This window comes from Plecotus auritus, assembly GCF_963455305.1.
Source record: "Plecotus auritus genome assembly, chromosome: 9".
NCBI classification, from domain to species: Eukaryota; Metazoa; Chordata; class Mammalia; order Chiroptera; family Vespertilionidae; genus Plecotus; species Plecotus auritus.
This window is the reverse complement of record NC_137783.1, coordinates 1,925,808-1,936,308: the sequence shown is the minus strand read 5'-3', so window position 1 is coordinate 1,936,308 and position 10,501 is coordinate 1,925,808. Positions and strand designations below refer to the sequence as shown.

The following is a 10,501-nucleotide window of genomic DNA, read 5'->3' as shown; positions in this document are numbered from 1 at the left end:
GGGCCGGATCCGGCCCGTTCGGCTGTTCTATCTGGCCCGCGGAGCCGAAAGAGCGGAGGGTTCTCTTGCTCTCCCCTCCGCTCCTTTACTTTGAATTTATATTAGTTCACACAAACACTCCATCCATGCTTTTGTTCCGGCCCTCCGGTCCAGTTTAAGAACCCATTGCGGCCCTCGAGTCAAAAAGTTTGCCCACCCCTGTCCTAGCCCCTCGCCCACCAGCCACGTCAGTTCTCCAAGGCACACGCCCCCGTGGCATGTCCTGGGTCGGGATGCCAGGCTGTGGGCCCCAGAGGCCAAAGGAGGCTCCCGCCAGCTGGTCGGGGGCTGCAGGGATACGAGGGGCTGCCAAGGGAGCTGTCCGGGGGCCCCCAGGGGCAGGGCCACGGAGGCTCAGAGCCGCCGCTCACAGGTGGGAAGTGCTCCCTGGTCCACAGGGGAAGCTCGGCTTCGAGGGCCCACAGGGCCCGAGGCCGCTGGGAAGCGCTGCCCTTTCCTGCATCCGTGTCGCCTGGATGCTCCGGACGCCCCCCTCCCAACGCCTCGGGCGCGGCAGCCAGCACCCCACGGCGACGCTTCACTGTGAGACGCACCGAACGATTCCAGTTCCCCCCCCGGTAACGGGACCAAGAGAAACCCGAGAACCTCGCTGGCACCCAGGGAGCCTCGGGGAGAAGCCCCACGCTCTCGCCACCCCACCCTGCGCCGCCACTGCCCCGGCTCCGTCCTAGGCCTCCCTGGTGCAAGGTTCCCGGGGACAGAGGGCGGGGCGGGCCTGGCTACCGGGTGCTGCAGGTGTGAACGGAGTGCCAGGGAGGGAGGCGCGCCGCTGCGGAGCGGAGGCCAGGTGGCGGGCGGCGCCAGGAGGCACTTCAGGGTGAAGCCCTGGGCTCCGCCACGTCCTGGCTGTGGCGCCTCCACCAGCTGTTTCTTCTCTGGGGCTCAGCTTGCTCATCTGTAAAATGGGCATGGTGACAGCACCCACCCCACGTCGTGAGGACCCAGGAGGTGCCCACTGAGTATTGAGAGCATCTGCCCGTGGGCACTGGGCAGGGAGGAGCCCACTTTCCCCACCTGGACCTCTCACGGTGGGTGGGAGCGCTTGCCCACCTCACCCCAGGCAGCCACCCCACTGCCAAGGGGGCTGGGCAAATGGTCTGGGAGACCGGGTCGACCGAGACTCCAAACCCCCGCCTCTCACCCAGGAAGAGAGACCCCGCAGGGCGGTGGAGGGCGGAGGCCTCGGCTGCGGGGTCCCTGGGTGGAAAGGCGAACCCCAGCTGGCAGATCAAACCTGAGGTGACAGTGAGACCAGCGTCCGAGGGGAGGGTGGCTTCTCGCCATCACGGGGGAGGCTGCTCTGCCTGTTTTGTTGTTTTAATGTCTTTATCGACGTCAGAGAGGAGGGGAGAGGGAGAGAGACATCAATGAGGAGAGAGAGTCACTGATCTGGGCCACAACCCGGGCCTGTGCCCTGACCGGGACTGGAGCCCATGGTCAGACCAGGCTGGCTTTGCACTAGAGAAATACAGTCATCCGCGCACACAGGGGGCACCCCTGTTGATTCTGGAGGCTCCGGCCCAGCTCCCGAGTGTCCCGACGGGCAGCAGCTCAGGGTCAGGGAGCCCAGGGCTTTCCCGCCCTGGGACTGGGTTGGCACCTTGCACGTGCCCTGGGCACCATGGGCTGGGCTTCTGGAGTCCTTGAGTCTCAGCCATGCCATGTGGTGACGGCAGCACCTGCCCCCCCCCCCCCCCCGCTGGCGGCTCTCCAGGGCTGGGCACTGCGGACACATGTGGACCCGCCCTCCCTGGCGTCACCACGGGACCCCCCTGGATGCCAGGATCTCTGCTGAACCAGCTGTGCCTCCCCTCTCCCTGCAGCTGGCACTGTGGGCAGAGTGTGGGCAGAGTCCAGGCAAGGAGCAGAGTCCAGAGTCCGGAGAGAGAGGAGGGAACAGGCGGTGGTAAGAACACGGCCGAGCCCTGGCCGCCGGCCAGTGGCCTCAGGACAGTGATGAGGTCACACAGACCCGGCAGGCCCCAGCAGGGCCTCAGGCCACGGGGGCTCACCTCCCGACCCGTGGCCACCCCGCGCCCCCGCCCTCGGTGCTCCCGCACTGACCGGCCGCGCTGACCTGCCCTGCGAGCCTCTGAGGCAGGTCGGAGCCCGCAAACCTCAACGTGTTTATCCACAAACACGAGTGGGAAGCGCGGGCAGGGCGTGGACGCCTCAGGCCTTGCTAGACGCAGACCCCAGGCCCCGGGGACCCACCTTTCTCTAGGGGAGCAGCCCGGCCCTGCAGGGGGGGGGGGGCACGGCCTGCCCTCCTGCCTCTGGGGTGTTTTTGAGCCTCAGGTTCCTTCTCTTTTTTTTTCTCTCTTTTTTAAAAAAAATGTATTTTTATGGATTTCAGAGAGGAAGGGGGGGGGAGAGAGAGAGAGAGATAGAGAGAGAGCATGCAACATCAATGATGAGAGAGAATCATGGATCGGCTGCCTCTTGCAGGCCCCCCACTGGGGATCGAGCTGCAACCCGGGCCTGTGCCCTGACCGGGAATCGAACCCGGACCTCTGGCTCCCGGGTCCCTTCCCTGTAAATGCGGCAGCTGCCCCGGGGCCATGGGAAATTGCCCTGCGACCGGCATGGGCAGGCCCGAGCTCGGCTCTGCCATGATGGCTTCTCGGAGCATCCTTAGGGGAGTCGGGGTGTGAGGCGTGTGGAGGCTCATCCGTGAGCTGCGTGAGGGACCCGGGCCCCCAGGGCTGGCGTCCTCCCAGGGGCAGCAGCGTGGGGTCACCCTTCCTGCTACCCCAGCCCCACCCTGCTGTCCCCGGTTTCCACAGCGTGGCCCTGCCCACCGACGTGGAGACCGAAACGGCCTCCCCCCCAGATGTTCCTGTGCCCCCCATCGGCAGCCAGCACCCCATGACGGCCCTGCCGTCACCCCACTCCAGAGGCAGGCGGGCTGAGTCTTTATTTATCTTTGTTGTTTATCTTTGTGGGCAGAAGTGGTTTCATACATATTATTCTACGGCTTTTTCACGTGCTACGGGCAACCCTCGTGTCATAGGACCCAAAGTCAGCAGCCAGCGAGAGCCCGCTCTCCTAACAGCCGCACAACCTACTCCCGAGGGACACGTGGCTGTCCCCCCCCCCCCCCCCCGCACCTCAGCCGTAAACATCTGCACCAGGGTGCGGTCTATCACGCCAGGCGTCAATACTGCATGCATCAGCACACGCAACCTTTCACCGACTGGCCATACTACAGATGTGAACTTCAAAAACAACGCTGCTCAGCCGGCCGCGTGGCTCAGGGGTTGAGCGTTGACCCGTGAACCAGGAAGTCAGGGTTCGATTCCCGGTCAGGGCACAGGCCCGGGTTGAGGGGGCACCATGGGCTGGGCTTGTGCAGGAGGCGTGCAGGAGGCAGCCGATCCATGATTCTCTCTCATCATGGATGTTTCTCTCTCTCCCTCTCCCTCTACCTTCCACTCTCTCTAAAAATCAATAAAAACATATTTAAAAAAATAACACTACTTAAACATTGCTCCTTTATTTGTTTAATTTGGGGATAAGCGTGTGAACCCCCTGGATTGGGATCTGCGGGGGACTCCAGGCTCCTGTGACCTGTGACCCTTGAGCATCAGGGCGGGGAAGTGAGGGGTGATGGGAGCCACGGGACTCAGGAAAGGAGGGGCACACCTTACACGCTCTGCGCTTTCGAGGAAATAGGGGAGCAGGCCCGGGAGGACCCGCCGCGTCACCGAGAGGACATGACTGACATGGGACCCCAGGGATTTGGACCCCGGATTCCGATATTCACGCTCCAGTGGGGATGTTTACGAGGAGGAGGCAAAGCAGTGAGAGGAGAACACAGCCCCGGAGTGAGCTGCCCGCTCCGGCCGCCCTCCCATCTCTGAGCCCGCGCTTCACCCCCACGGGAGACGGCAGCAAGGGAGACAGGACAGGACATTCTCCCCAACGCCCCTTGTCCAAGGTCCAGGCTGAGTCAGGAAGGTTCCCGCTGCCTAAACAAACTCAGCCCAGCGCCCGCCCCTCCGACAGCCTCAGGCCCCGCTGGCAGGTGCTGGGCCACGTGGTGGGGGGATGGATGCAGCAGGGCCGACTCCTGGGACCCGTGTCCCAGGGCTGATGGTGCCCACGTGGGCAGCACCAGGGGAGGTCGGGCCTGCGCCTGCCAGGCTCCAGACAGGGTCCCCTGGCCTGTTCCTCTTGGCTAAGACCTGCTGGGAGGGGCCTGAGTTTCATGGGGTCCCCGGCTCCGGGTGCACCCTGGGCTGTGAGAGGCCCCCCTTGGAAGGAGGGGCTGCGGTGGGTGGTGCCGGGGGAATTGCTTTATGAGGCTGCCAGGGCCCAGCAGAGCCTCGACCTTCCGGCCGGCAGGGCCCAGCAGATGTGCTTTAGTGGCCGCGCCAGGAGGCAGGAAATGCCCGGCCTTTCACATGCAGATGCCGGGGGTGCTTTGTGCTCAGAGCCGGATCGGACCAGCCTCTGAATGGCTCTCCAATAAAGCGCCTGCTGCGGGGACCCAGGCCCGTTACAGATGTCCCAGGACCACGCCCCGCCCAGCAGCCCCAGGGCAGGGAAATCACCGTCCCCAGTGGCTCCAAGAAGGGACCACACTGCCGGGGAAGGACAAGGGGCAGAGTCACCGTGGCCTGGAAGCCTGGCCTCCTGGCCGCCCATCTGGGGCCCTGCTGGCCCGGATGTGGTCTTCAGACCCTGGCATCACTGGATCTGCGAGGCCACGCCCCCTGAGTCCCCATCCCCGGCCTCTCCCCCTGACACCAGCCTTTCTGGGTGCTCTTTTCACTGGTCGCCCCGCCGGGACAGGTGGCTTCGGGGGCTGTGGGACCCAGAGCCCTCAGGAGGCACTTGCTGGGTGTGGGTGAAGGAATGAGGTGGTGAGGCTGGCAGGGAGAGCCGGGCTCTGCAGTCGGGCAGATGTGGGTGAATCCTGGCAGTTCTGAATCTCTGAGCCCCGGCCCCACTTTGAAAAGGGGTGCACACCCACCTCGGGGCTGGCTGTGAGGGGGGCGTGTGGGGTCCGGCACCTGCGTGGGACCGGGCAGGCCTCCCTCAGTCCATGGCGACGGCTATTATGTTCGACACGGTTTCAAAGAGCAGAGTTTATCCTCCCCATGGGCGCTGTCCCCAAAAAGGTGGAACTTTTCAGGACGCCAGAGGACAGCTGTCACCACAGAAAGAAGAGGAAGAGGCTGGGGACTGCCCCTCCCCCTGGGGGTGCCCAGACGGAAGGTGCTATTTGGGAACCTATGGTCTGGTGCTGGGGAGCTGGGGTGGCGGCGAGCTCTCCCCCAGGACCCGGGTCCCCCCCTCCCGCCCCATCACCCTTGTCCTAGGGCGGAGCCCTTGTCCCCCAGGCACTTCCTCCAGTTCCATGACTTCAAAGCCAGCCGCACACATCAAGGCCGTAGAGGGGAGGTGCAAAGGGACCTGGGGCGGGGGGAGCGGGGGAGTGGGGGCTGCAGAAACGTACACAAAGCAGGGGCTGCTCCGGAAAATTCCTAGTAGAGTCCTTTCTTCCCTCGGCCACCACGAAAGGAAATAGCGTGGTCCCCCCCCCCCGCCCCCCCAACCCCCATACCTGAAACATCCCAAGGAAAACCCCAAAGCCGGCCTGTGTTACTGGGGGGAAGTTTCCCGAACTACACTCACTCGGCCTCACTCTGGGCTCCACCCAGGCCTGAGCCAGGCTGGGCCGCGTGGAGGGCCTCGTCGTCGTCACTGCGGCGGGAGCTGCGGGGGTGGGGGGGGCGGAGGAAGGTTGGGGGACCCAGGGGACACCACAGTGCAGAGTGGCCCCAGTTCTGTGGGTGCTGGGGGACTCAGGGCTCTGTTCTTACAAGGTTTCCCTTTCACATTGAAATGGGTTTGAACCTTAACTCCCACGCCACTCCATCTTCAGTGAGTGCACTGCTCCCTCACCCCGAGGCCCTTCGCCCCCCTGGGCTGGTGGTGCCTCCTCCCCGCCAGCCCAGCCGCACCCTGCCCCCCTCCTCAGCACCCTTTCTCCGACTTGGTCACCCATGTGTGTCCAAGTTTACTGCCCACCTCCCCTCGGACACCAGCCCACAGTCACGGCCCCGAGGTCCGGTCCCCCCAACAGGCAGCCCAGTGCCTGCCACCACCTCGTGCTCTTGCCTGTGACAGGGCCGGCCTGAAGCTGACCTTGGGGTAAACGGAGACTAAGACAGAGGCCACGCAGGCACTGACCTGGCCCTCAGGACCCGTGCCCGCGGGGCCCAGGGCGGCACCCAGGTCTGGGGTTCTCTCCTGGGCGCCACGTCTCCCTTTTTTGAGTTCTTGGCCTCTCACACACCTCCAGCCTGGCCTTGCCGGGCAGGGCAATGTGGCTGCTATACGGACAGGTGAGGCGCTGAGCCCCGGCCAGGTCAGACCCCAGGCAGAGGTCCCCATGAGCGGCTATGGGAGGCCAGTCCTGTGCAGTTAGCCCTTGCCAGCTGCCCGTCAACATCATGGCAGCACCGGCCCAGGTCCAGTGGTGCCACCCGTGGTCCCGGCATGTCCTCCATGCGCTGCCCCCCTCCTACTGTCTAAACCAGGGGTCCTCAAACTACGGCCCGTGGGCCACATGCGGCCCGCCGAGGACATTTATCCGGCCCGCCGGGCGCCGCTGCCTGTCCTGCTTAGCAGCCGACGCGTCCCGGGGCCCGCAGTGCGCATAGGAATTTGTTCATAGTTTTTTTTTAAACTATAGTCCGGCCCTCCAACGGTCTGAGGGACAGTGAACTGGCCCCCTGTTTAAAAAGTCTGAGGACCCCTGGTCTAAACAGATGATCAAATACAGTCCAATTGCCTAGCTGGTATAGCTCAGTGGTTGAGCATCGACTTTTTTTTTTAAATATATTTGTATTGATTTCAGAGAGGAAGGGAGAGAGAGAGAAACATCAGTGATAAGAATCATTGATTGGCGGCCTTCTGCATGCCCCACACTGGGGATCACACTGGGAATCTGAGCCCACAACCCGGGCATGTGCCCTGACCGGGAATCGAACCGCGACCTCCTGGTTCATAGGTCGACGCTCAACCCACTGAGCCATGCGGCTGGGCGAGCGTGGACTCTTGAACTAGGAGGTCAGGGTTCGATTCCCGGTCGGGGCACATGCCTGGGTTGTGGGTTCGATCCCCAGTAGGGGGCATGCAGGAGGCAGCTGATCCATGATTCTCTCTCATCGTTGATGTTTCTCTCTCTCCCTCTCCCTTCCTCTCTCTGAAACCAATAAAAACATTTATTTTTAAAAAATACAGTCCCACTGAATTACAGTGCCAGTCCCACGTAATTCGAAGTTTTCTGGTAACCACCTTAACAAAAGTCAAAAGAAACAGATGGAATTAATTTGATAGGTTTTATTTAAACCTAATATACTCAGATCTTACCAACATGTAATGCATATGAACTACAAGCCCAGCGTGGATCGTACACTGACGGCTCATCCCTAGCAGACCAGCCCCCTGCCCAGCGCTCCACGCACCCAGTTGGGCTGCGCGGCTCCAACCCCGGAGCCTGTGCTCGCCCGGGGGCGCCGGCTCCTCCCCGGGCGGGTTCTCGGGGCTCCGGGCGGGGCGGGGCCAAGGCAGGAGCCCCGCCCCAGGCCCCGCCCCTCCAGGCCCCGCCCCCGGCAGCGATCAGAGTGGCGGGAGGGACCCGGCTGAGCGGGTGGCCCGGCGCCCACGGCGGCCAGCGCGGCCCACTCACCTCGCCACCGCCTCCACGGAGCCGGCGATCGGCCTGCCGCCGCCCTCGCCGCTGTCGTACAGGACGCCCGAGATGTCGAGCAGCACCCCGCGCACGCCGGCCAGCCGGTCGCCCCACGCGGCCATCGCGCCCCGCCGTGCAACTGCGACTGCGTGTCCCAACCCCGGGCTGGAGGCTGTGGCTGCGCTCGGCGCGCGGGGGAGCCTGGGAAGTGTAGTGACGCGGGGCGGGGCCGGGGGAAGGGGCGGGGCCGGGGGAAGGGGCGGGGCGGGGCCGGGGGAAGGGGCGGGGCGGGGCCGGGGGAAGGGGCGGGCTCTGCCTTTGGCCTTGGGGGTCACGTGCTCCCAAATGGGTGTCTTCTCGGCAAACCAGGGATGAAAGTCAGACCCTAGGGAATGCGAGCGGGAGACGGACACCTGCAAAGGCAGCAAGAGTCAGCACAGGCAGGCCCGGGGCTGCTTGGCGGGAGCGTGCAGCCTTAGAGCCGTGGTCGGCAAACCGCGGCTCGCGAGCCACATGCGGCTCTCTGGCCCCTTGAGTGTGGCTCTTCCACAAAATACCACGGCCTGGGCGAGTCTATGTTGAAGAAGTGGCGTTAGAAGAAGTTTAAGTTTAAAACATGTGGCTCTCCAAAGAAATGTCCATCGTTGTCCTGTTGCTATTTGGCTCTGTGGACGAATGAGTTTGCCGACCACTGGGTTAGAGCAATGGAGCTGGACCATTGGCCACACAATCCCGCATCTGCGAAGCCAGGCCAAGGCAGTGATGCTAAAGAGGATGGCTGCAGTGTGAGCCACGACGCCAGAACGAGCCGGAAGGAAAGTGTGAGGGCGGGGATTGTTCAAGGAATTACAACATGGCTACTGAAAGAAATACCATGCCACCAAAAAAGGAAGACTGGGGCCCTGGCCGGTGTGGCTCAGTGGATAGAGCGTCGGCCTGCGAACTGAAAGATCCCAGGTTTGATTCCAGTCAAGGGCACATGCCCAGGTTGTGGGCCCGACCCCCAGTTGGGGACTTGCAGGAGGCACCCTGTGCCATCTCATCGTAGATGTTTCTATCTCTCCCTCTTCCTTCCTCTCTGAAATCAGTAAAAATACATTTAAGCCCTAACCGGTTTGAAGGGTCCCTGGTTCGATTCCGGTCAAGGGCATGTACCTTGGTTGCGGGCACATCCCCAGTAGGGGGCGTGCAGGAGGCAGCTGACAGATGTTTTTCTCTCATCAATGTTTCTAACTCTCTATCCCTCTCCCTTCCTCTCTGTAAAAAATCAATAATATATATATTTTTTAAATAAATGAAGACTGGGTAGCAACATGGGAAATGCTCACGTTACCACATTGTATGAAAAAGCAGAATGCCAAGCTGTACGCAGACCACAGCCCTGCAAAAGTCCGGATGCGTAGGAACAGGGCCGGAAGAGAACGGGAATATTACGATGTGAAACAGTGAGATTTTGGACGAATTTTCACATTCCACTCAGCGTTACGCCATTTTTGCAATAAGTAAAATGGTGGCAAAGGGGAAGCGTCTCCCTGACGGCCCCGATTCTTTGGGGTGCTTACCGTGATACTTGAAGAGCTTTTGAGATCTTGCTTCTCGGCCAGTGTAATCAGTTTGGCTCAAATAAAATCTTTTAAAGATAAAGTAATGGAAACTTGAAAATAGTTGACTTCAAGGCCTGACTTAGGTTTGAAGCTTCAACAGAAGAACCATATTAGTTTGGACACTTCATTTCAGGCTCTTGATTCAAAGATACAACGAAGAATTCATCAGAATATTAGAACTTTAACCCAATTCAGTGAATTGTGCATATCATGTTGATAAGCTCATTGGGCCAACTGTGGGTTATACAGGAGAAATCTAAAAAGTGGTTCCTGCCCTGGCCGGTGGGGCTCAGTGGATTGAGCACTGTCTTGTGCACCAAAGGATAGCCAGTTGGGTTCCAAGTCAGGGCACAGCTGGCGTTGGGGGTTCGATCCCTGGTAGGGGGAGTGCAGGAGGCAGCTGGTCCACGTTCCCCGCTCCCCTCTCTCTCTCTTCCTTTCTCTCTCTCAATAAATAAATAAATAAATAAATAAATAAAAATTCTTTTAAAGAAGTAGTTCCTGCCCTTTGGGGACTTGCACTCTGGTTGGAGGGGAAATAATATTGTACCTTTTAGTGGCCATGGTTCTGAGTCGCAGACAACAGGAGCCACTCCAGCTGGAGGGGATGTGGAAAGAGGCACTGGGAGTTTAGAGATGTTCGGGGGGACTGGGGGCCAAGCTCAAATACTACGCAGCCAAGAGCCACGAGAAATGCCCAATGGACTGCTCCATGGGGACCAGCACCCCTTCCTTTGGCTCCTAAGATGCCAGGGACCTTCTATCAGGCTGATGACACAGCCCCCAAAGACCCAGAGCCTCCCACCACCAGGCCCTGCGAAGATTCTTTCTGCACTTGTGGCCCACAGCTCACTTGCACCATGTCTGGCTTGGTGGGACCTAGGCCAACCTGCAAGGGAGTCTGGGAAATGCAGTTTTTAGCCTCACAGGAGCCGAGTGAGTCCGTCTGGAGGACCTGCCAGGAACATCGTGGTTCCTACACACGTATTGAACTTCTGCTCCCTCGGCTCAGTGGACTCTAGGGGTGCGAAACGGTGTCAGGAGTGATCATTGCCTCGGGCTCCAGAGCGGGCAGAGAACAAGACGGGCACCTTTGGATCACCGGCCAAATGAGCGACACAGTCACAGC

General features: G+C 61.2%; 1 protein-coding gene across 1 annotated transcript in view; it reads right to left on the bottom strand.

The window, feature by feature from the left end:
- The window catches only part of LHPP (phospholysine phosphohistidine inorganic pyrophosphate phosphatase), a 43,964-nt gene extending 36,018 nt beyond the window's left edge, over window positions 1–7,946 (bottom strand). Inside the window, exon 1 of the mRNA XM_080640195.1 lies at window positions 7,766–7,946. Within this exon, the coding sequence (XP_080496321.1) occupies window positions 7,766–7,890 (125 nt within the window). The 5' untranslated portion in view covers window positions 7,891–7,946. The remainder of the gene's footprint in view (window positions 1–7,765) is intronic.
- Window positions 7,947–10,501: the final 2,555 nt, after the last annotated feature.